Consider the following 27,208-nt stretch of genomic DNA (forward strand, 5'->3'; position numbering starts at 1 on the left):
AAATAAAAAATACCCCGAAAACAATTACACACACATTCTATTAATTCATTCAATAGACGAAGTATGATTGTTTTTATAGAATGACCAAGTTAAGGATTTTTTCAAAATTTAGAATATATTTAAACACTCTTCAAATCCCTCCAGGGAAACAATGTGGTTCATCAAGTGTAAGAGAGATAACTCTGGACTAAAATTGATGAGCGTGGGGTGTATTGTACTTTCTCTAAACTTTAGCGGATGGAAGTTTTGAAGACAAAAAAGGCTTCTGAAAATTTTTTATACAATATCTAATCTGATCATATTTCTGAAGGTCAATTGCATAAAAGTATAAAACCAATGACGTGAATATTAAAGATTAATAATTACGATGGGCGCCGTTACAAGATTAAGTTGAATGATAACCAGATAACACGTGCACAACAGAGACGAAAAGTTATCATGCTTATTCTGCATTAAATGTGTATAATAATAATTTATATTAACCAAAATCTTAATTGTAAACACTTGGTAAATATTTTTTCAATAGATATATTAAATGTCTGTAAGATATTAAGCTTTAAATAATATCCTACGGAACGATGAATAGATGTTAACAAATATCCTAAATATGTAAGTAAACACTGCACAACTTCTGTCTACGCATGACTTAAATTTCTGTGCCTTTTTTTTTTTTGAATTAAACAAGTGAAAATATAAACTGCAAAAACTGAGAAAAAAAATTAAGGGTGTGTCTTTGATGGTTTGTGGCAAATTGTATACCATCGCATAAGCTCTTCTGGACTTCCACCAGCAGAGCTACAAAAGATATTACTTAATCAATTCAATCTGAGGGACATTTTTAGAGTCTTCTTAAACTATGAGACCTTCGATCTAAAAATAAACAGTATGGGCAGACAGGTATCTCGTTCCTCTAATGCACGTAAGGAAAAATTTCCCCATGATTTACTAGTCATGGGCGTCGGAAGCAAATAAAAAGTGAGGGTCGGGGCTAACCCCCCCCAAAAAAAAAAGTTTGAGGGGGATAAACTCTAATTTTCAAAGCATATATTATGTCTATCTTTGCAAAAAAAGTGGAGAGGGGGGCTAACCCCCCCCCCCCCCCTTTGTACGGGAATTCACTTCAAAACACAGATTCTATGAATGCTATCAACAGTTGAAGCAATATTTTTGTGTATTGAATGCATCTGGGTTTTTATGGCGTTAAATATATTGTAGATAGTCTTCAAAAATAACATTATGCAAAAACCGTCCAAAACTCCGAGGTGTTGTGGGCCTTTTCTCAGAGAAGTAATGCGATTCAGCACTACAAGAGATATAACTCTCATTTCCTGACCCCCCCTTTTTGTTTTGGTCAAGTTTACGCTCTACATTTCAGCCAGGCCTCAAGACCATAAACTGAGAACAGACTTAAGTCAAAATTTTTATTTTGAATATCCTGACTTTTATTTAATATATGTGCACGAAAATTTGCATATTTGTATAAAGTTTTAATTGATACATGACGTGAAAATGTTGTGTCATTATCAAAAGTTATACCGATTTTAAATTTTTACTTAAGTCTGTTCTCAGTTTATGGTCATGGGGCCAGATGGAAAACCCTAAAAAGTAGTACATGTATATAATGTCTAATCTGAGATCACAATTAATCAAAGTAAATGTTTTCCTTTGCTATACTTAGAGATGAATTATCCTTTTCACAAACTAGAGGTTATAGTTATAAAACAATGCCAAGAATTGATTTATAATTATCATTAAACTGCATAGATGATAACCAGGGACAACACGTGTACATAACAGACAAAAAGAGATCGTATTTATTCTGCATTTAAATGTGTTAATGTGTATTTTTACATCCAATAATATTATTTCATTTATTTCTTAAGAAAACCGCGGATGTTTATCAATACTTCAACATCGTTAATCAAGCACTGGAACTATAGGTTTATTGAGCATGCAAGTGGCTATTTCATTAAAGAAACATACAATGATGTACATATCTGCTGTATTTAATACTACTTTATAAGATTATTTATAAAGACATAAATATAAAAAATAAAATGTCTCTCTTTTATTGTTAGTAGGGATAAACGTTGCAACTATTGCAGAAAAAATGAAAGAAAAAGTGAGCAAGCTCACATACCCCACGCTTCCCCAAAACTCGACAATGCAACACGTAATGAATGGCACAGTGCATTTTAAATACACAGTATAATTCAAAAAAGGGGCACTACTTGCAAAAAATCATCACATCAAAACTTCTTGCATATAAGGACATTCAAATCTTTGTATGTTACAAATTTAACTGGGCTGAAGTTTCTAGATAAATAATGGAATCAAAATTTCTTGGTAATATACAAATCTATACATTATTCTGAAATACCTACAAAGTTTCAGGAAATTCAGTGCCGGAATTATGCTGACAAACTGTTATTTAAATTCCTCAGTGATTTCGATTTGTTAATGAGTGTAAGTCCATGTCCAACACATGACAGTTTACACATTTAAATAATTGATGGAAACAAAATTATGATGTAGTCATATGAATCTGTTTATATACTGTACTTATGAAATTATTTAAGGCAAAGCACACCAATTTGAAGGGGGGGGGGGGGAGAACTATCGAAGATGGTGTGTGTGTGAGTGTGTGTTTGTGTTAAACCATTAATATTTTGATCTCAAAATCAATAGGGGTATTTTAAGGTCATAAAATATTTCACATAGAATTTCATTATAAAAAGCTGATTCCAGTGGAGTTTCTTATTACCTAGCTGGAAAGTTTCTTCAATAAAAGGCAAAACTCTTAAGGCAAAAATAATGGAATCGGAATTTCCTGGTAATATGCACATCTACACACTGTGTACTAAATATCTGCAAAGTTTGTCCAAATTCTGTGCAGCGGTTTAAGAGGAGTTGTGCTGACAAACTGTTCACCTCTATATTCAAGATATGGCCAAAAACCTAAGTTGAAAAGTGCCGAAATTCCCAGAAAAAATAATGGAATCAGAATTTCCTGGTAATATGCACATCTACACACTGTGTACTAAATATCTGCAGAGATTGACCAAATTCTGTGCAGCGGTTTAAGAGGAGTTGCGCAGACAAACTGTTCGTCTTTATATTCAAGATATGGCCAAAAATCTAAGTTGAAAAGTGCCGAAATTCCCAGAAAATATAAAGGAATCGGAATTTCCTGGTAATATGCACATCTATACATTGTGTGCTAAATATCTGCAAAGTTTGACCAAATTCTATGCAGCGGTTTAATAGGAGTTGTGCTGACAAACTGTTCACCTCTATATTCAAGATATGGCCAAAAACCTAAGTTGAAAAGTGCCGAAATTCCCAGAAAAATACGGAATCGGAATTTCCTGGTAATATGCACATCTACACACTGTGTACTAAATATCTGCAAAGTTTGACCAAATTCTGTGCAGCGGTTTAAGAGGAGTTGCACTGACAAACTGTTCATCTCTATATTCAAGATATGGCCAAAAATCTAAGTTGAAAAGTGCTGAAATTCCCAGAAAAATAATGGAATCGGAATTTCCTGGTAATATGCACATCTACACATTGTGTTCTAAATATCTGCAAAGTTTGACCAAATTCTGTGCAGCGGTTTAAGAGGAGGTGTGCTGACAAACTGTTCATCTTTATATTCAAGATATGGCCAAAAATCTAAGTTGAAAAGTGCCGAAATTCCAAGAAAATATAAAGGAATCAGAATTTCCTGGTAATATGCACATCTATACATTGTGTGCTAAATATCTGCAAAGTTTGACCAAATTCTGTGCATTGGTTTATGAGGAGTTGCGCTGACAAACTGTTCATCTCCATATTCAAGATATGGCCAAAAATCTAAGTTGAAAAGTGCCGAAATTCCGAGAAAAAATAAAGGAATCGGAATTTCCTGGTAATATGCACATCTACACATTGTGTCCTAAATATCTGCAAAGTTTGACGAAATTCTGTGCAGCGGTTTATGAGGAGTTGCGCTGACAAAAAAACAGGACTGACGGACTGACTGACTGACTGACACACTGACTGACTGACTGACTGACGGACGGGTCAAAAACATTATACCTCACGCAACTTGTTGCGTGGGGTATAAATACTTAAGATAATCCGCTTTTTTTCTGCAACAGCTGCAACATTAATTCCCATACAAACAACCAAATTTCTGGTTTATTGATATAGGTGTTAACAATTGCAACACTGCAGATAAATACGTAACTTGCCTAAGTGTGGTAGTGTACTTTTTCCCGCAATGATTGAAACCGTTTATCCACGTATAAACAAAGAAAGACGTATTATATTTACATTTAGATCTGTCTTTGAATTTATTCATATAAAGTATGTGAAATATTGTAAAATCAGTATATCACATTACTGAAATAGCCAGGAAACAATAACCATTTGACACTACCGGTACTTGAAAATCTTTTGATACAGATTGTTTTAAAAAGCGAGATCTAATTAGTTTAGAAGTTAATTGTGTTTATTTCCACTGTAAAGATGCTGTACAGTTGATTGAGGACCAAAGAATTTACAAATTTTACTCCCTTTAACCTGTAAATACTGTATATTGAAATGAAATAGAAGTAATCATAGATAAAGATGCGGTAAATATTTATACGTTGCGACGGGAAGCGCCCAACGATGGATGACAATGGTCAATGGGGTGACATTACTCAAGTCAGTTTTCTAAAAATCAAAATTTCACATGGATCTCTTTTCCATTATATTCGAGTAAACACTGATAAAGGTTTGAATATGATATATTTTTTTATATAAAATATCTCATTTTTACATCACAGAAACAAATTGTACAAATATATATTTGGTATACTGAACAATGGTATAATCTTTAAATAGCAACATGATAAATTCATTTGACAAGGTATAATGCTACTGCCCTCTACCAAATTTAGAATTTGTTCAATTTAAAAACTGTCATATATATTTCTAAATTTGGTAGAGGACACAACACTAAAACAATATATGGACGAAACTTATGTAGTAAGTCAAAATTTACAGCAGGCATCAGGGGAAAAATACAAGTATGAATTATATTTGGGGTAATAAACATACACACTGAAAATGTAAAGAGAGTGGGGTCCCAAATATCATGTTGTAAATTTTGAATTTACTAGGGGGAGGTAAATGCAAAATTTACATGTTGTATACTGTGCATTTACCTCCCCCTAGTAAATTCAAAATTTACAACATGATACAAAGTCTGTTCAAGAAAAACAACAATGAATCCAATGAAGGGAAAAAATCACATTTTCCAAAAAAAATCTCCTCAAAAGATTATTTTTTGTTTTCTAATTCAAAAAAGGTTTTGAATTTACAGACATCTGTGAAAAAATAATTAGTATGCAATAAAAGTATAAAAGCACTATACATAGCTTAACTCGCGGTCTCACTGCCATTATATAAATACAATATATGGTTTTAATATTCTATTATTATATATCTCCGCCATAACTTTTAAAAGTCAAAAATATCCTAATTTGTGTCTTCTCTCTATGCAATCTTCAACAATTTTTAAAATCTAGCACCTTTCGACTAACTGGGTGATTTCTACCATTTATAAATATATATTATCTATTATCCTAAAAAGAAAATTACAGGTATGATGAGATGTGAAAATTAGTGACAAAACCCATTTATAATTTCAAAACTGAAGTGTTTTCATAAAATATAATATTTTTCTAGAAATGAAAATTGATTTGTAATAAAACAAATATGAATAAAAATTCAAATCTTTGCTACAAGATGCAGACATACATAAAACATTTTCATCCTTAAATTAAAAAAAAAAAAAATATTTTATATATATATAAGAAGTTCGGCGAGCTTCACATTGCGTGATAATGTCTAACATTATTAAACTATGAATTAAATTTAAGATGATTTATAAACAACATCAAATAAAAGAATCTATATCCTACCTAAGAATAAATGTTCAATAAAAATAATATTGTAGTGAACAAATACCTTATGTTAAAAGACATAATATGTATACAATTATCTAGACTCAAATTTAAAGCACTTTCAAAAGTCCTCATTTGGCAACATTTACATATCTTTAGTAATATCCGCACAAATGACCAAACAAAACTCAATTATGCATTTGAAATTCTATTACAGTTTTCTAATATTTCTACAACACACCATTAATTTTTTGTACTCTTCCACATCACTAAGTATTGCGCATTAAGATATTATCTTTCTAGTTAGGTACTATGTCATGGTATGGGAGGAGGGGGTGGTGGGGGTGGAGGAGGAGGGGGAGGCGGCGGTGCTCCGCTTTGTGGAATATTCATAGAGGTTCGTGGACTATTTGGTTCTGATCGTGGTATGATTTCCGGTGGCGCTGCTGAGAAGTTTACTGCACGTGAATTACTTGCGTCATCATCATCATCATCATCGTCTACGGAAGCCCCTCTTTGTCTTTGCTGTAACTCACGAAGAACCTGGTTTGAAAATGCTGCCTTCATATCTGGAGGTCCTCTCGATTCTGTGGGTGGCGAGAGCGGCGACTTTTTCTCTTTTGTTGACCTGTCTGTTTCAGCGTCAAAAGGAGGCGTAAGAGGTCTCTCTGTTGTTGAAACACGAGGTGTCTCAACAGCATCAAATGGCGGTGTTTCGGGGCGTTTTGGGTAAACAGAAGATCTTTCAGGTCTGTTGAAGGATTCTCTTGGAGTTACCGGTTCACTGGGTATATCAACTGGCGGCGTCACTGGCCGGTTCTCTCTCGTGTAATCACGATCAAATGTGAAATCGTCACGATCATCCCTATAGTGTCTACTTGATTTTGACAACTGGGCGTTTTGTGAAAAGCCTCGGGAAGAAATGTCACGTCTCTCTGACTGAGAAAGACTGTAAGATTTTCTGGGATACTCTGAAATATTTTTCACTTCTCTATCATCGTCTTCATCATAATTTTTGTCAAATTCTGTAGGTTTACCGTCATGTCTACTTTGAATAATATTTTCCAACTGGTCCGACATGGACTGTCGTAGAGGGTTTCCTCTGCTCCCATCATATCCAGCGGAAGTTGTTGGTTTAACAACAGAAGCATAAAGTGCCGTAGTATCGTCCTCCGCTGACCTCTTAACTTCTCCCACTGGTTCGCTTGGTTTTATAACCTTAGCATATTCAGCAGTGGAAGATTCCATCACCAGGTTCCTTTCTTCCTCCGTATATGATTTTCTTGGAGTCGTCTGCTTCGATGAACTCTCACCACCATCTCTAAATATGATGTCACCTGGTGTGGGTTCAGCATTTAGTCCGCTGAACATGTCATCGATTTGCTTGACCTCGTCATTGGATTCCTTGGACATCCTTGGGGATAGGTCTCGATTCGCTGATTGTCTTAGAAGAGCAACATTTTCGGGAGATTTGGATCGAGATCTCCTCTTTTCTGTAGTCTGCTTCTCGGGAGATTTTGATCTTCGTCTTCTTTCAGGAGACTTTTTGCTCGTGTCTTCATCAGAAAATTTCATCTGTAATATACGAATTTAGTAATCGAAGTTTATGATCCAATTTCTCTGTTCTTATGTACGTATTGAGTAGCTGCAGAACTGAAGCGTTATGATTTTATATATTAGTCTTTGACCATGGTCAAAGACAATATAAAACCATAACGCTACAGTTCTGCAGCTATGTATTGAGTACATTTCTGTAAATTTAAAGATATTTACCTGCCCTTCTTCACTTTCAAGTTCCCTGTAAGAAAAATAAACCATTGATTAAAATATATATATTTAAAACAAGATGTGTTTGTGAAACACTATGCACTCGGCGGCAACAAAGTTCGAAAAAGCTATTTTTAGCGTATAGGTCACAGTCAAGGTCACAAGGTCATTGACCTTGGTGTCATTTGAAAGAACTTAATTAGTGGAGTATGCATACCAAATATGAAGTCTCTATCTCCTATGGTTCAAAAGTTATGGCGAAGGTTAAAGTTGACAACAGACAGACAAACAGACAGACAGGACAAAAACAATATGCGCCCCCGATCTATCGATCCGGGCGCATAAAAAAAATCAAATTTGTATATCTCTAAAACCTATAAAGACTACCAAATTAAAGTACACGTACTAGACTTTTTTCACTTCTATTGCATTATATTTCATTATATAAATAATCGTATGATTTTTTAGTCTAAAATGAAAACGCTTCCTTATAGAAAACGGAGAGGAAACTATTTTTTTATTTCTCCAAAGTATTTTAGGAGACCTATTTTTGTAGGTCATATGAAGCAGAATTTATTCAAAAACTTGTACCTGAGAAGACACTTGCTGTGGCCTTCAACTTGACATTTAGATATATCGACGACGTATATTAACAATGGTTACTTCCATTCAAATCATATGTCGACTCGATATATCCCAGTAAACTTGAACTTAAAGATACCGCAGAGTTGGACACATCTGCTTCATATTTGGATATTTACTAGAAAAGGACGTTAATGGTAACTACATGTAACAACAAAACTTTATGATGACTTCAACTTTTCTATCGTCAACTTCCCTTACTTACGTAGCATTATACCTTTATCACCTGCATATGTGGTTTGTATCTCCCAGTTGATTCGATACGCAAGAGCATGCTCCACGTTCGAATAATTTCTAAAACGAGGCAATCTATAGACAAACAAGTTGATGAAACAAGGATATCAACAGTTTCCTTTAAAGTCATCATTTCGCAAGTTCTATGGTCGATACAATTACATTGTCAGCAAATACAATCTATCATTAAGTCGATGCTGCTGACGTTTTTCATACTAATTATTAGGCCATTATTTAAACACTGAATTGTCTACTGATTTTTCCGTTTGCCCGATCATGACAATGAGCACACAACTGGTGTGACCGGTCGACAGGGGATGCTTACTCATCCATGACACATGATCCCACCTCTCATGTCTTTTAGAGTTCCGTGTTTGCTTCATAGAAATTGAACAAGAGTTCCTCAACTTTAATAAAGATTCAAATTATTTTTGTATGCTTGGTGACTTTAATGCCAGAGTAGGCAATATGAATGATTTTTTCACAGCTGATGAATTTATATTGAACCAAAACAATTGTAATGAAAACATGTATACTGATATTTTAACAAGATCCACGATATTTGAAAAATGTAATATACCATTAGAAAGAACTGTTAAAGACACCACGGTAAATAACTATGGGCATAAATTGATTGATTTTTGTAGGAATAATGAAATGTATATTGTAAATAGTCGTGTAGGCAACGACAAACTTAAGGGAGATTTAACTTGTAAAAATAGCAGCACTGTAGATTATGTTTTAGCCAGTGTGCATATTTTTGATTTGTTTAGTGATTTTGATGTTGTCGAATTTTGTAACCTATATTCTGATGTACATAATGCCTTATCAGTATCTTTATCTAGTTGTAAGACTGTTATTTCAAACGACACAGGTGTAAATCACTCAGGTGTAAAATTATGGTGTCCTAACAAATCAGTGGAGTTCTGTGGTAATATTGAAACACTTACTGTAAATAACATTGAAAGTAAACTTGATGATTTAGGCGGTGATAATACTCATGTAACAAAGGAAAATATCAATCTTGTAACACGCGATATATGTGACGTGTTCTTTAGTGCAGCAAAAGAAACATTTGGGTACCATAAAGATAGAAGGGCTGGGGTTGAAAATAATTAGGTCTTTCCACCTTTCTGTGGAAAGACCTCTTGAAATGCTTATGTTTATTATTATTATTATTAGGTCTTTCCACCTTTCTGTGGAGAGACCTCTTGAAATGCTTCTGTTTATTAGGTCTTTCCACCTTTCTGTGGAAAGACCTATTGAAATGCTTATGTTTATTATTATTATTATTATTTTTCCGTTACCGCCTTTTGAACCGAAAGACTTTTTGAAGAACTTTATAGTTCATGATACTCGACATCAAAAGTTATTTCGAAAAACTACCCAACGAGTATGACCTATGACCCCTTTCGGAGTTCTTGCCCTTTAAACGAAAAACCTTGTTATCGCTACTCCTTCGAAATCATAAACCGCAGAGGTACGAAACCTTAACCAATGTCTTCGACTAACTGAGTACTCGCTTCAAGGTTTCACTGCGAAAGAATTCGTCGACCCCTTTTATGAGTTATTGCCCCTGGACGTTTCTCATGTTTACGAATAATGAAAAACTTTTCTAAACGACAAGTCGTAAAGACATGGGACCAACTGCATAAGATTCTTTGACCTTAGACCTTGAACTTAAGGTCAAGGTCAAAGGTCAAGGTCATTCAAAATATAAGAAAATAAGCTCTTTTTATAGCTCTTTTGTCTTTCAACATATACTACATATCTTTGCATATTTAATATGTCCTTCTAAAAGTATTATAAAAATTTCATTCTTGTCCCCCAAGCTTGACCCATTCAAAAGTTGTCATCCCTTTCGCAATAAAACCTTGTTATCGCTACTCCTCCGAAACCGTAAACCGTAGACATTCCAAACCTTCATCAGTGTCTTCGACTCATTTAGTACTCTCTTCAATCTATACAGTGCGAAAGGGTTCTTCGGCCCCTTTCATGAGTTACTGTCCCTGAAAGTTTTTGCTGCTTACATTTAATGAACTTTTTTTTTAAAACGGTGTATTCTAGAGACATGGGACCAACTACATCGGCATATTTGACCTTTGACCTTGAAATATAGGTCAAGGTCAAAGGTCAAGGTCATTTAAAAACATAAGAAATTCCTTATATATGTGTACAATATAGCAATAAACCAAGTGACCTTGAACTTTGACCTTGACCTTTGACCTTGGGTCAAATGGAAAAGTAAGGACATGCATTCAGCTCCAGTATCAGGTAAAAACATAGAAAGTAAAGATTTCTGGGTTTGTTTGTGTGTTTTTTTTTTTTTTTTTTTTTAAATGACCTTGACCTTTGACCTTGACCTTTGACCTTGACCCAAAGGTCACAATCAGGCTTAAGGATATGGAAGTAGTTACAATTCTTAGTTTAAAAGAGGCATAAAATAAATAATTCATCCCCCCCCCTCTTAAAAAAAAAAAAAAAAATCACATCAACAACAACGTAGAATATTACTCTAGAATCCAAACCAGACCTCGGATCGACACCAGATTTGGTACAAATGTAGTATAGACCTCAGAAAAACTTTCTGGAGAGTTTTACGGTGAGTCCTATAATTTTATAAAAGTCTTGAAGTTTCACGGCAAAAACTACAAGTTCTGTTGTGTTTGAAATTTAAGTGCAGGTGAACGAAGAAATGATCTAAACCTTTTATCGGCTATTTCTTCAGATGTCGTTAGTAGCATTTAATTCTCCTGATATGATACAACATTTTAATACCCAGCATTCTCTCTTTCTTTTACATTTGGAATTTATTTGATTTTTATTTAGAATTAATCAGTTTCCAGAATTAGCGATTTTCGGTATATTAAAAACAATTCTCGCTTTCATTGTCGTCTTTCCCTTCTAAAAATGCATGTTGGGAATTTAATTTGGGCTACACATATTTAATTTAACCCAAAGAAATGCTTATTTAAATGTTTCATATTTATTTCAGGATATTCAGTCAGAAATGTTCAAATCCGAACCCGATCTTTTAAGCTTACAAGGAAGCTATTCACAAAAAAATCAGCATGCTCACAATATCGATGAATCAGGCTACAGTCCATGAATACATTTTCATTAGGGAACAGTGTTAACGTTTTCTCACGCAGCCCGTCCCTTATTATTTTGTATACTGCTTGCAAATTCAGGAACTATTTCCTTTTACGGAACTTCTTTCTTCCCCTACCGATTCTAAAAATACGCTTGCAATTATTCTATAGTCCTAAACATTTTAACATACTATTGTTATCGGAGTGCGTGGCCTAATGGTTAGCGCACCTGCCTTTCAATCCAAGGGTTTTGGGTTCGATCCCTGCTGGAGGAGCAATTTTTTTTTTTTTTTTTTTTTTTTTTTTAATTTTGGGCATTTTTCTACTTTTTCTCAACCCAAGTGACACGGAAACACTTAAAAAGGTGGAAAGGCCTCTAATTGTTCTTTGAACAATTAGTCTCCTAGTGTTTTATTAGGTCTTTCCACCTTTCTGTGGAAAGACCTATTGAAATGCTTATGTTTATTATTAGGTCTTTCCACCTTTCTGTGGAAAGACCTATTGAAATGCTTATGTTTATTATTATTATTATTATTTTTCCGTTACCGCCTTTTGAACCGAAAGACTTTTCGAAGAACTTTATAGTTCATGATACTCGACATCAAAAGTTATTTCGAAAAACTACCCAACGAGTATGACCTACGACCCCTTTCGGAGTTCTTGCCCTTTGAACGAAAAACCTTGTTATCGCTACTCCTTCGAAACCTTAAACCCCAGAGGTACGAAACCGTTACCAATGTTTTCGACTACTTGAGAGGACTTTTCAATCTTTCATTGCGAAATGATTTGTGGAGCCCTTTATTAAGTTATCGCCCCTGAGAGTTTTCGATGTTTACGAATAATGAAATATTTTTCAAAACGACAAGTCGTAAAGACATGGGACCAACTGCATTAAATTCTTTGACATTTGACCTTGAAATTTATATAGAGGTCAAAGGTCAAGGTCATTCAAAATATGAGAAAATTAGCTTTTTAAATATCTCTTTTGTCTTTCGACATATACTGAATACCTTTGCATCTATAATATGTCCTTCTAAAACTATTTTAAGGATTTCATTCTTGTCCCCCAAGCTTGACCCATTCAAAAGTTGTCACCCCTTTCGCAATAAAACCTTGTTATCGCTACTCCTCCGAAACCGTAAACCGTAGAGATTCCAAACCTTCATCAGTGTCTTCGACTCATTTAGTACACTCTTCAATCTATGTAGTGCGAAAGGATACTTCGGCCCCTTGTATGAGTTAATGTCCCTGAAAGTTTTCGCTGTTTACATTTAATGAGCTTTTTTTCAAAGGGTCTATCCTAGAGACATGGGACCAACTGCATGGGCATGTTTGACCTTTGACCTTGAAATGTAGGTCAAGGTCAAAGGTCAAGGTCATTTAAAACCATAAGAAATTCCTTATATGTATGTAAAAATGTAACAATCAACTAAATGACCTTGACCTTGAACTTTGACCTTGACCTTTGACCTTGAACTTTGATGACCTTGGCCTTTGACCAAAAGGTCAGAATCAGTAATTAAATTACTCCTCTTCTCAAAAAAAAAAAAAAAAAAAAAAAAAAAAAAAAAAAAAAAAATCAAACCAATAGCAACGTAGAATATTTCTCAAAAACTCGTACAACACCTTGGATCGACATAAAATTTCGGGGGAACTGCAGAACAGACCTGAAAGAAACTTTCCTGAAAGTTTTACGCCGAATCTCTGAAGTATATAGAAATTATGAATGTTAACGGCAAACACTACATTTTTTCTCGTATTTGAAATTTAGGTGCCGATGAACATAAAAATGAATTGAAGCTTTTATCGGTTATTTCTTCAGTTGTTATGAATAGCAGTCGATTCTCTTGATATGATATGATATTTTAATACCAAGCATTCTTGATTTATTTAGTATGTGGAATTTATTTCAATTTTATTTAGAATTAATATTAATCGAATGAATGTCGAAAACAGCGATTTTTCAGAGCAAATAAATTTTCACGCTCTCATTGACACCTTTTTCTATCTAAAATGCATATCTGAGATTTTAATTTATGCTACTTACATTTAATTCAGTCCACACAGAGATGCTTATTTCAATCTTACCTAGTATTTCAGGATATTCAGTCATATCCGAACCCGATCCGATATTTTCATATATTTGTAAACAAAGTCACGGCACTGCAGTACTAATGCATCATAGGCTCTAAATGATTAACTCAATGGATTCAAATTATACACCAACTCAAATAATTTTTTTAAACCGAAAATCTGCATTCGTATTATACACCAATCGTGTTTCTCAAAACTATCTAATACTGATTACTACATTCCATAACAAACAAATCGCCACGTGCTTTTAGATTCCTATTTATTCCTAAACAATATATTTACTACCTCCATCTTCATCGGAATGCATGGCCTAATGGTTAGCGCACCTGCCTTTCAATCCAAGGGTTTTGGGTTCGATCCCTGCTGGAGGAGCAATTTTTTTTTTTTTTTTTTTTTTTTTTTTTTTTTTTTTTTTTTGCATTTTTTGCATTTTTCTTCTTTTTTTCAACCCAAATGACACGGAAACACTTAAAAAGGTGGAAAGGCCTCTAATTGTTCTCTGAACAATTAGTCTCCTAGTTATTATTATTATTTTTCCGTTACCGCCTTTTGAACCGAAAGACTTTTTGAAGAACTTTATAGTTCATGATACTCGACATCAAAAGTTATTTCGAAAAACTACCCAACGAGTATGACCTATGACCCCTTTCGGAGTTCTTGCCCTTTAAACGAAAAACCTTGTTATCGCTACTCCTTCGAAATCATAAACCGCAGAGGTACGAAACCTTAACCAATGTCTTCGACTAACTGAGTACTCGCTTCAAGGTTTCACTGCGAAAGAATTCGTCGACCCCTTTTATGAGTTATTGCCCCTGGACGTTTCTCATGTTTACGAATAATGAAAAACTTTTCTAAACGACAAGTCGTAAAGACATGGGACCAACTGCATAAGATTCTTTGACCTTAGACCTTGAACTTAAGGTCAAGGTCAAAGGTCAAGGTCATTCAAAATATAAGAAAATAAGCTCTTTTTATAGCTCTTTTGTCTTTCAACATATACTACATATCTTTGCATATTTAATATGTCCTTCTAAAAGTATTATAAAAATTTCATTCTTGTCCCCCAAGCTTGACCCATTCAAAAGTTGTCATCCCTTTCGCAATAAAACCTTGTTATCGCTACTCCTCCGAAACCGTAAACCGTAGACATTCCAAACCTTCATCAGTGTCTTCGACTCATTTAGTACTCTCTTCAATCTATACAGTGCGAAAGGGTTCTTCGGCCCCTTTCATGAGTTACTGTCCCTGAAAGTTTTTGCTGCTTACATTTAATGAACTTTTTTTTTAAAACGGTGTATTCTAGAGACATGGGACCAACTACATCGGCATATTTGACCTTTGACCTTGAAATATAGGTCAAGGTCAAAGGTCAAGGTCATTTAAAAACATAAGAAATTCCTTATATATGTGTACAATATAGCAATAAACCAAGTGACCTTGAACTTTGACCTTGACCTTTGACCTTGGGTCAAATGGAAAAGTAAGGACATGCATTCAGCTCCAGTATCAGGTAAAAACATAGAAAGTAAAGATTTCTGGGTTTGTTTGTGTGTTTTTTTTTTTTTTTTTTTTAAATGACCTTGACCTTTGACCTTGACCTTTGACCTTGACCCAAAGGTCACAATCAGGCTTAAGGATATGGAAGTAGTTACAATTCTTAGTTTAAAAGAGGCATAAAATAAATAATTCATCCCCCCCCCCTCTTAAAAAAAAAAAAAAAAATCACATCAACAACAACGTAGAATATTACTCTAGAATCCAAACCAGACCTCGGATCGACACCAGATTTGGTACAAATGTAGTATAGACCTCAGAAAAACTTTCTGGAGAGTTTTACGGTGAGTCCTATAATTTTATAAAAGTCTTGAAGTTTCACGGCAAAAACTACAAGTTCTGTTGTGTTTGAAATTTAAGTGCAGGTGAACGAAGAAATGATCTAAACCTTTTATCGGCTATTTCTTCAGATGTCGTTAGTAGCATTTAATTCTCCTGATATGATACAACATTTTAATACCCAGCATTCTCTCTTTCTTTTACATTTGGAATTTATTTGATTTTTATTTAGAATTAATCAGTTTCCAGAATTAGCGATTTTCGGTATATTAAAAACAATTCTCGCTTTCATTGTCGTCTTTCCCTTCTAAAAATGCATGTTGGGAATTTAATTTGGGCTACACATATTTAATTTAACCCAAAGAAATGCTTATTTAAATGTTTCATATTTATTTCAGGATATTCAGTCAGAAATGTTCAAATCCGAACCCGATCTTTTAAGCTTACAAGGAAGCTATTCACAAAAAAATCAGCATGCTCACAATATCGATGAATCAGGCTACAGTCCATGAATACATTTTCATTAGGGAACAGTGTTAACGTTTTCTCACGCAGCCCGTCCCTTATTATTTTGTATACTGCTTGCAAATTCAGGAACTATTTCCTTTTACGGAACTTCTTTCTTCCCCTACCGATTCTAAAAATACGCTTGCAATTATTCTATAGTCCTAAACATTTTAACATACTATTGTTATCGGAGTGCGTGGCCTAATGGTTAGCGCACCTGCCTTTCAATCCAAGGGTTTTGGGTTCGATCCCTGCTGGAGGAGCAATTTTTTTTTTTTTTTTTTTTTTTTTTTTAATTTTGGGCATTTTTCTACTTTTTCTCAACCCAAGTGACACGGAAACACTTAAAAAGGTGGAAAGGCCTCTAATTGTTCTTTGAACAATTAGTCTCCTAGTGTTTTATTAGGTCTTTCCACCTTTCTGTGGAAAGACCTATTGAAATGCTTATGTTTATTATTAGGTCTTTCCACCTTTCTGTGGAAAGACCTATTGAAATGCTTATGTTTATTATTATTATTATTATTTTTCCGTTACCGCCTTTTGAACCGAAAGACTTTTCGAAGAACTTTATAGTTCATGATACTCGACATCAAAAGTTATTTCGAAAAACTACCCAACGAGTATGACCTACGACCCCTTTCGGAGTTCTTGCCCTTTGAACGAAAAACCTTGTTATCGCTACTCCTTCGAAACCTTAAACCCCAGAGGTACGAAACCGTTACCAATGTTTTCGACTACTTGAGAGGACTTTTCAATCTTTCATTGCGAAATGATTTGTGGAGCCCTTTATTAAGTTATCGCCCCTGAGAGTTTTCGATGTTTACGAATAATGAAATATTTTTCAAAACGACAAGTCGTAAAGACATGGGACCAACTGCATTAAATTCTTTGACATTTGACCTTGAAATTTATATAGAGGTCAAAGGTCAAGGTCATTCAAAATATGAGAAAATTAGCTTTTTAAATATCTCTTTTGTCTTTCGACATATACTGAATACCTTTGCATCTATAATATGTCCTTCTAAAACTATTTTAAGGATTTCATTCTTGTCCCCCAAGCTTGACCCATTCAAAAGTTGTCACCCCTTTCGCAATAAAACCTTGTTATCGCTACTCCTCCGAAACCGTAAACCGTAGAGATTCCAAACCTTCATCAGTGTCTTCGACTCATTTAGTACACTCTTCAATCTATGTAGTGCGAAAGGATACTTCGGCCCCTTGTATGAGTTAATGTCCCTGAAAGTTTTCGCTGTTTACATTTAATGAGCTTTTTTTCAAAGGGTCTATCCTAGAGACATGGGACCAACTGCATGGGCATGTTTGACCTTTGACCTTGAAATGTAGGTCAAGGTCAAAGGTCAAGGTCATTTAAAACCATAAGAAATTCCTTATATGTATGTAAAAATGTAACAATCAACTAAATGACCTTGACCTTGAACTTTGACCTTGACCTTTGACCTTGAACTTTGATGACCTTGGCCTTTGACCAAAAGGTCAGAATCAGTAATTAAATTACTCCTCTTCTCAAAAAAAAAAAAAAAAAAAAAAAAAAAAAAAAAAAAAAAAATCAAACCAATAGCAACGTAGAATATTTCTCAAAAACTCGTACAACACCTTGGATCGACATAAAATTTCGGGGGAACTGCAGAACAGACCTGAAAGAAACTTTCCTGAAAGTTTTACGCCGAATCTCTGAAGTATATAGAAATTATGAATGTTAACGGCAAACACTACATTTTTTCTCGTATTTGAAATTTAGGTGCCGATGAACATAAAAATGAATTGAAGCTTTTATCGGTTATTTCTTCAGTTGTTATGAATAGCAGTCGATTCTCTTGATATGATATGATATTTTAATACCAAGCATTCTTGATTTATTTAGTATGTGGAATTTATTTCAATTTTATTTAGAATTAATATTAATCGAATGAATGTCGAAAACAGCGATTTTTCAGAGCAAATAAATTTTCACGCTCTCATTGACACCTTTTTCTATCTAAAATGCATATCTGAGATTTTAATTTATGCTACTTACATTTAATTCAGTCCACACAGAGATGCTTATTTCAATCTTACCTAGTATTTCAGGATATTCAGTCATATCCGAACCCGATCCGATATTTTCATATATTTGTAAACAAAGTCACGGCACTGCAGTACTAATGCATCATAGGCTCTAAATGATTAACTCAATGGATTCAAATTATACACCAACTCAAATAATTTTTTTAAACCGAAAATCTGCATTCGTATTATACACCAATCGTGTTTCTCAAAACTATCTAATACTGATTACTACATTCCATAACAAACAAATCGCCACGTGCTTTTAGATTCCTATTTATTCCTAAACAATATATTTACTACCTCCATCTTCATCGGAATGCATGGCCTAATGGTTAGCGCACCTGCCTTTCAATCCAAGGGTTTTGGGTTCGATCCCTGCTGGAGGAGCAATTTTTTTTTTTTTTTTTTTTTTTTTTTTTTTTTTTTTTTTTTGCATTTTTTGCATTTTTCTTCTTTTTTTCAACCCAAATGACACGGAAACACTTAAAAAGGTGGAAAGGCCTCTAATTGTTCTCTGAACAATTAGTCTCCTAGTTATTATTATTATTTTTCCGTTACCGCCTTTTGAACCGAAAGACTTTTTGAAGAACTTTATAGTTCATGATACTCGACATCAAAAGTTATTTCGAAAAACTACCCAACGAGTATGACCTATGACCCCTTTCGGAGTTCTTGCCCTTTAAACGAAAAACCTTGTTATCGCTACTCCTTCGAAATCATAAACCGCAGAGGTACGAAACCTTAACCAATGTCTTCGACTAACTGAGTACTCGCTTCAAGGTTTCACTGCGAAAGAATTCGTCGACCCCTTTTATGAGTTATTGCCCCTGGACGTTTCTCATGTTTACGAATAATGAAAAACTTTTCTAAACGACAAGTCGTAAAGACATGGGACCAACTGCATAAGATTCTTTGACCTTAGACCTTGAACTTAAGGTCAAGGTCAAAGGTCAAGGTCATTCAAAATATAAGAAAATAAGCTCTTTTTATAGCTCTTTTGTCTTTCAACATATACTACATATCTTTGCATATTTAATATGTCCTTCTAAAAGTATTATAAAAATTTCATTCTTGTCCCCCAAGCTTGACCCATTCAAAAGTTGTCATCCCTTTCGCAATAAAACCTTGTTATCGCTACTCCTCCGAAACCGTAAACCGTAGACATTCCAAACCTTCATCAGTGTCTTCGACTCATTTAGTACTCTCTTCAATCTATACAGTGCGAAAGGGTTCTTCGGCCCCTTTCATGAGTTACTGTCCCTGAAAGTTTTTGCTGCTTACATTTAATGAACTTTTTTTTTAAAACGGTGTATTCTAGAGACATGGGACCAACTACATCGGCATATTTGACCTTTGACCTTGAAATATAGGTCAAGGTCAAAGGTCAAGGTCATTTAAAAACATAAGAAATTCCTTATATATGTGTACAATATAGCAATAAACCAAGTGACCTTGAACTTTGACCTTGACCTTTGACCTTGGGTCAAATGGAAAAGTAAGGACATGCATTCAGCTCCAGTATCAGGTAAAAACATAGAAAGTAAAGATTTCTGGGTTTGTTTGTGTGTTTTTTTTTTTTTTTTTTTTAAATGACCTTGACCTTTGACCTTGACCTTTGACCTTGACCCAAAGGTCACAATCAGGCTTAAGGATATGGAAGTAGTTACAATTCTTAGTTTAAAAGAGGCATAAAATAAATAATTCATCCCCCCCCCCTCTTAAAAAAAAAAAAAAAAATCACATCAACAACAACGTAGAATATTACTCTAGAATCCAAACCAGACCTCGGATCGACACCAGATTTGGTACAAATGTAGTATAGACCTCAGAAAAACTTTCTGGAGAGTTTTACGGTGAGTCCTATAATTTTATAAAAGTCTTGAAGTTTCACGGCAAAAACTACAAGTTCTGTTGTGTTTGAAATTTAAGTGCAGGTGAACGAAGAAATGATCTAAACCTTTTATCGGCTATTTCTTCAGATGTCGTTAGTAGCATTTAATTCTCCTGATATGATACAACATTTTAATACCCAGCATTCTCTCTTTCTTTTACATTTGGAATTTATTTGATTTTTATTTAGAATTAATCAGTTTCCAGAATTAGCGATTTTCGGTATATTAAAAACAATTCTCGCTTTCATTGTCGTCTTTCCCTTCTAAAAATGCATGTTGGGAATTTAATTTGGGCTACACATATTTAATTTAACCCAAAGAAATGCTTATTTAAATGTTTCATATTTATTTCAGGATATTCAGTCAGAAATGTTCAAATCCGAACCCGATCTTTTAAGCTTACAAGGAAGCTATTCACAAAAAAATCAGCATGCTCACAATATCGATGAATCAGGCTACAGTCCATGAATACATTTTCATTAGGGAACAGTGTTAACGTTTTCTCACGCAGCCCGTCCCTTATTATTTTGTATACTGCTTGCAAATTCAGGAACTATTTCCTTTTACGGAACTTCTTTCTTCCCCTACCGATTCTAAAAATACGCTTGCAATTATTCTATAGTCCTAAACATTTTAACATACTATTGTTATCGGAGTGCGTGGCCTAATGGTTAGCGCACCTGCCTTTCAATCCAAGGGTTTTGGGTTCGATCCCTGCTGGAGGAGCAATTTTTTTTTTTTTTTTTTTTTTTTTTTTAATTTTGGGCATTTTTCTACTTTTTCTCAACCCAAGTGACACGGAAACACTTAAAAAGGTGGAAAGGCCTCTAATTGTTCTTTGAACAATTAGTCTCCTAGTGTTTTATTAGGTCTTTCCACCTTTCTGTGGAAAGACCTATTGAAATGCTTATGTTTATTATTAGGTCTTTCCACCTTTCTGTGGAAAGACCTATTGAAATGCTTATGTTTATTATTATTATTATTATTTTTCCGTTACCGCCTTTTGAACCGAAAGACTTTTCGAAGAACTTTATAGTTCATGATACTCGACATCAAAAGTTATTTCGAAAAACTACCCAACGAGTATGACCTACGACCCCTTTCGGAGTTCTTGCCCTTTGAACGAAAAACCTTGTTATCGCTACTCCTTCGAAACCTTAAACCCCAGAGGTACGAAACCGTTACCAATGTTTTCGACTACTTGAGAGGACTTTTCAATCTTTCATTGCGAAATGATTTGTGGAGCCCTTTATTAAGTTATCGCCCCTGAGAGTTTTCGATGTTTACGAATAATGAAATATTTTTCAAAACGACAAGTCGTAAAGACATGGGACCAACTGCATTAAATTCTTTGACATTTGACCTTGAAATTTATATAGAGGTCAAAGGTCAAGGTCATTCAAAATATGAGAAAATTAGCTTTTTAAATATCTCTTTTGTCTTTCGACATATACTGAATACCTTTGCATCTATAATATGTCCTTCTAAAACTATTTTAAGGATTTCATTCTTGTCCCCCAAGCTTGACCCATTCAAAAGTTGTCACCCCTTTCGCAATAAAACCTTGTTATCGCTACTCCTCCGAAACCGTAAACCGTAGAGATTCCAAACCTTCATCAGTGTCTTCGACTCATTTAGTACACTCTTCAATCTATGTAGTGCGAAAGGATACTTCGGCCCCTTGTATGAGTTAATGTCCCTGAAAGTTTTCGCTGTTTACATTTAATGAGCTTTTTTTCAAAGGGTCTATCCTAGAGACATGGGACCAACTGCATGGGCATGTTTGACCTTTGACCTTGAAATGTAGGTCAAGGTCAAAGGTCAAGGTCATTTAAAACCATAAGAAATTCCTTATATGTATGTAAAAATGTAACAATCAACTAAATGACCTTGACCTTGAACTTTGACCTTGACCTTTGACCTTGAACTTTGATGACCTTGGCCTTTGACCAAAAGGTCAGAATCAGTAATTAAATTACTCCTCTTCTCAAAAAAAAAAAAAAAAAAAAAAAAAAAAAAAAAAAAAAAAATCAAACCAATAGCAACGTAGAATATTTCTCAAAAACTCGTACAACACCTTGGATCGACATAAAATTTCGGGGGAACTGCAGAACAGACCTGAAAGAAACTTTCCTGAAAGTTTTACGCCGAATCTCTGAAGTATATAGAAATTATGAATGTTAACGGCAAACACTACATTTTTTCTCGTATTTGAAATTTAGGTGCCGATGAACATAAAAATGAATTGAAGCTTTTATCGGTTATTTCTTCAGTTGTTATGAATAGCAGTCGATTCTCTTGATATGATATGATATTTTAATACCAAGCATTCTTGATTTATTTAGTATGTGGAATTTATTTCAATTTTATTTAGAATTAATATTAATCGAATGAATGTCGAAAACAGCGATTTTTCAGAGCAAATAAATTTTCACGCTCTCATTGACACCTTTTTCTATCTAAAATGCATATCTGAGATTTTAATTTATGCTACTTACATTTAATTCAGTCCACACAGAGATGCTTATTTCAATCTTACCTAGTATTTCAGGATATTCAGTCATATCCGAACCCGATCCGATATTTTCATATATTTGTAAACAAAGTCACGGCACTGCAGTACTAATGCATCATAGGCTCTAAATGATTAACTCAATGGATTCAAATTATACACCAACTCAAATAATTTTTTTAAACCGAAAATCTGCATTCGTATTATACACCAATCGTGTTTCTCAAAACTATCTAATACTGATTACTACATTCCATAACAAACAAATCGCCACGTGCTTTTAGATTCCTATTTATTCCTAAACAATATATTTACTACCTCCATCTTCATCGGAATGCATGGCCTAATGGTTAGCGCACCTGCCTTTCAATCCAAGGGTTTTGGGTTCGATCCCTGCTGGAGGAGCAATTTTTTTTTTTTTTTTTTTTTTTTTTTTTTTTTTTTTTTTTTGCATTTTTTGCATTTTTCTTCTTTTTTTCAACCCAAATGACACGGAAACACTTAAAAAGGTGGAAAGGCCTCTAATTGTTCTCTGAACAATTAGTCTCCTAGTTATTATTATTATTTTTCCGTTACCGCCTTTTGAACCGAAAGACTTTTTGAAGAACTTTATAGTTCATGATACTCGACATCAAAAGTTATTTCGAAAAACTACCCAACGAGTATGACCTATGACCCCTTTCGGAGTTCTTGCCCTTTAAACGAAAAACCTTGTTATCGCTACTCCTTCGAAATCATAAACCGCAGAGGTACGAAACCTTAACCAATGTCTTCGACTAACTGAGTACTCGCTTCAAGGTTTCACTGCGAAAGAATTCGTCGACCCCTTTTATGAGTTATTGCCCCTGGACGTTTCTCATGTTTACGAATAATGAAAAACTTTTCTAAACGACAAGTCGTAAAGACATGGGACCAACTGCATAAGATTCTTTGACCTTAGACCTTGAACTTAAGGTCAAGGTCAAAGGTCAAGGTCATTCAAAATATAAGAAAATAAGCTCTTTTTATAGCTCTTTTGTCTTTCAACATATACTACATATCTTTGCATATTTAATATGTCCTTCTAAAAGTATTATAAAAATTTCATTCTTGTCCCCCAAGCTTGACCCATTCAAAAGTTGTCATCCCTTTCGCAATAAAACCTTGTTATCGCTACTCCTCCGAAACCGTAAACCGTAGACATTCCAAACCTTCATCAGTGTCTTCGACTCATTTAGTACTCTCTTCAATCTATACAGTGCGAAAGGGTTCTTCGGCCCCTTTCATGAGTTACTGTCCCTGAAAGTTTTTGCTGCTTACATTTAATGAACTTTTTTTTTAAAACGGTGTATTCTAGAGACATGGGACCAACTACATCGGCATATTTGACCTTTGACCTTGAAATATAGGTCAAGGTCAAAGGTCAAGGTCATTTAAAAACATAAGAAATTCCTTATATATGTGTACAATATAGCAATAAACCAAGTGACCTTGAACTTTGACCTTGACCTTTGACCTTGGGTCAAATGGAAAAGTAAGGACATGCATTCAGCTCCAGTATCAGGTAAAAACATAGAAAGTAAAGATTTCTGGGTTTGTTTGTGTGTTTTTTTTTTTTTTTTTTTTTAAATGACCTTGACCTTTGACCTTGACCTTTGACCTTGACCCAAAGGTCACAATCAGGCTTAAGGATATGGAAGTAGTTACAATTCTTAGTTTAAAAGAGGCATAAAATAAATAATTCATCCCCCCCCCCCTCTTAAAAAAAAAAAAAAAAATCACATCAACAACAACGTAGAATATTACTCTAGAATCCAAACCAGACCTCGGATCGACACCAGATTTGGTACAAATGTAGTATAGACCTCAGAAAAACTTTCTGGAGAGTTTTACGGTGAGTCCTATAATTTTATAAAAGTCTTGAAGTTTCACGGCAAAAACTACAAGTTCTGTTGTGTTTGAAATTTAAGTGCAGGTGAACGAAGAAATGATCTAAACCTTTTATCGGCTATTTCTTCAGATGTCGTTAGTAGCATTTAATTCTCCTGATATGATACAACATTTTAATACCCAGCATTCTCTCTTTCTTTTACATTTGGAATTTATTTGATTTTTATTTAGAATTAATCAGTTTCCAGAATTAGCGATTTTCGGTATATTAAAAACAATTCTCGCTTTCATTGTCGTCTTTCCCTTCTAAAAATGCATGTTGGGAATTTAATTTGGGCTACACATATTTAATTTAACCCAAAGAAATGCTTATTTAAATGTTTCATATTTATTTCAGGATATTCAGTCAGAAATGTTCAAATCCGAACCCGATCTTTTAAGCTTACAAGGAAGCTATTCACAAAAAAATCAGCATGCTCACAATATCGATGAATCAGGCTACAGTCCATGAATACATTTTCATTAGGGAACAGTGTTAACGTTTTCTCACGCAGCCCGTCCCTTATTATTTTGTATACTGCTTGCAAATTCAGGAACTATTTCCTTTTACGGAACTTCTTTCTTCCCCTACCGATTCTAAAAATACGCTTGCAATTATTCTATAGTCCTAAACATTTTAACATACTATTGTTATCGGAGTGCGTGGCCTAATGGTTAGCGCACCTGCCTTTCAATCCAAGGGTTTTGGGTTCGATCCCTGCTGGAGGAGCAATTTTTTTTTTTTTTTTTTTTTTTTTTTTAATTTTGGGCATTTTTCTACTTTTTCTCAACCCAAGTGACACGGAAACACTTAAAAAGGTGGAAAGGCCTCTAATTGTTCTTTGAACAATTAGTCTCCTAGTGTTTTATTAGGTCTTTCCACCTTTCTGTGGAAAGACCTATTGAAATGCTTATGTTTATTATTATTATTATTATTTTTCCGTTACCGCCTTTTGAACCGAAAGACTTTTTGAAGAACTTTATAGTTCATGATACTCGACATCAAAAGTTATTTCGAAAAACTACCCAACGAGTATGACCTATGACCCCTTTCGGAGTTCTTGCCCTTTAAACGAAAAACCTTGTTATCGCTACTCCTTCGAAATCATAAACCGCAGAGGTACGAAACCTTAACCAATGTCTTCGACTAACTGAGTACTCGCTTCAAGGTTTCACTGCGAAAGAATTCGTCGACCCCTTTTATGAGTTATTGCCCCTGGACGTTTCTCATGTTTACGAATAATGAAAAACTTTTCTAAACGACAAGTCGTAAAGACATGGGACCAACTGCATAAGATTCTTTGACCTTAGACCTTGAACTTAAGGTCAAGGTCAAAGGTCAAGGTCATTCAAAATATAAGAAAATAAGCTCTTTTTATAGCTCTTTTGTCTTTCAACATATACTACATATCTTTGCATATTTAATATGTCCTTCTAAAAGTATTATAAAAATTTCATTCTTGTCCCCCAAGCTTGACCCATTCAAAAGTTGTCATCCCTTTCGCAATAAAACCTTGTTATCGCTACTCCTCCGAAACCGTAAACCGTAGACATTCCAAACCTTCATCAGTGTCTTCGACTCATTTAGTACTCTCTTCAATCTATACAGTGCGAAAGGGTTCTTCGGCCCCTTTCATGAGTTACTGTCCCTGAAAGTTTTTGCTGCTTACATTTAATGAACTTTTTTTTTAAAACGGTGTATTCTAGAGACATGGGACCAACTACATCGGCATATTTGACCTTTGACCTTGAAATATAGGTCAAGGTCAAAGGTCAAGGTCATTTAAAAACATAAGAAATTCCTTATATATGTGTACAATATAGCAATAAACCAAGTGACCTTGAACTTTGACCTTGACCTTTGACCTTGGGTCAAATGGAAAAGTAAGGACATGCATTCAGCTCCAGTATCAGGTAAAAACATAGAAAGTAAAGATTTCTGGGTTTGTTTGTGTGTTTTTTTTTTTTTTTTTTTTTAAATGACCTTGACCTTTGACCTTGACCTTTGACCTTGACCCAAAGGTCACAATCAGGCTTAAGGATATGGAAGTAGTTACAATTCTTAGTTTAAAAGAGGCATAAAATAAATAATTCATCCCCCCCCCCCTCTTAAAAAAAAAAAAAAAAATCACATCAACAACAACGTAGAATATTACTCTAGAATCCAAACCAGACCTCGGATCGACACCAGATTTGGTACAAATGTAGTATAGACCTCAGAAAAACTTTCTGGAGAGTTTTACGGTGAGTCCTATAATTTTATAAAAGTCTTGAAGTTTCACGGCAAAAACTACAAGTTCTGTTGTGTTTGAAATTTAAGTGCAGGTGAACGAAGAAATGATCTAAACCTTTTATCGGCTATTTCTTCAGATGTCGTTAGTAGCATTTAATTCTCCTGATATGATACAACATTTTAATACCCAGCATTCTCTCTTTCTTTTACATTTGGAATTTATTTGATTTTTATTTAGAATTAATCAGTTTCCAGAATTAGCGATTTTCGGTATATTAAAAACAATTCTCGCTTTCATTGTCGTCTTTCCCTTCTAAAAATGCATGTTGGGAATTTAATTTGGGCTACACATATTTAATTTAACCCAAAGAAATGCTTATTTAAATGTTTCATATTTATTTCAGGATATTCAGTCAGAAATGTTCAAATCCGAACCCGATCTTTTAAGCTTACAAGGAAGCTATTCACAAAAAAATCAGCATGCTCACAAT

General features: G+C 34.4%; 1 protein-coding gene across 3 annotated transcripts in view; it reads right to left on the minus strand.

The window, feature by feature from the left end:
- Positions 1-5,857: 5,857 nt before the first annotated feature.
- The window catches only part of LOC133190317 (serine/arginine repetitive matrix protein 1-like), a 44,566-nt gene continuing 23,215 nt past the window's right edge, over positions 5,858-27,208 (minus strand). For 2 of the 3 annotated variants that reach the window (XM_061325863.1, XM_061325864.1), the window contains 2 exons: positions 7,710-7,734; positions 5,858-7,511 (listed from right to left, as the gene is read on the minus strand). In XM_061325863.1, coding sequence (XP_061181847.1) covers positions 6,252-7,511; positions 7,710-7,734 — 1,285 coding nt within the window. In that variant the 3' untranslated portion in view covers positions 5,858-6,251. The remainder of the gene's footprint in view (positions 7,512-7,709; positions 7,735-27,208) is intronic. The other variant, XM_061325865.1, reaches the window with a different exon arrangement.

The sequence above is a fragment of the Saccostrea echinata genome, unplaced genomic scaffold (assembly GCF_033153115.1).
Source record: "Saccostrea echinata isolate AGI-Se365-2 ecotype Australia unplaced genomic scaffold, CSIRO_AGI_Sech_v1 ptg000022l, whole genome shotgun sequence".
In the NCBI taxonomy this organism is placed as follows: Eukaryota; Metazoa; Mollusca; class Bivalvia; order Ostreida; family Ostreidae; genus Saccostrea; species Saccostrea echinata.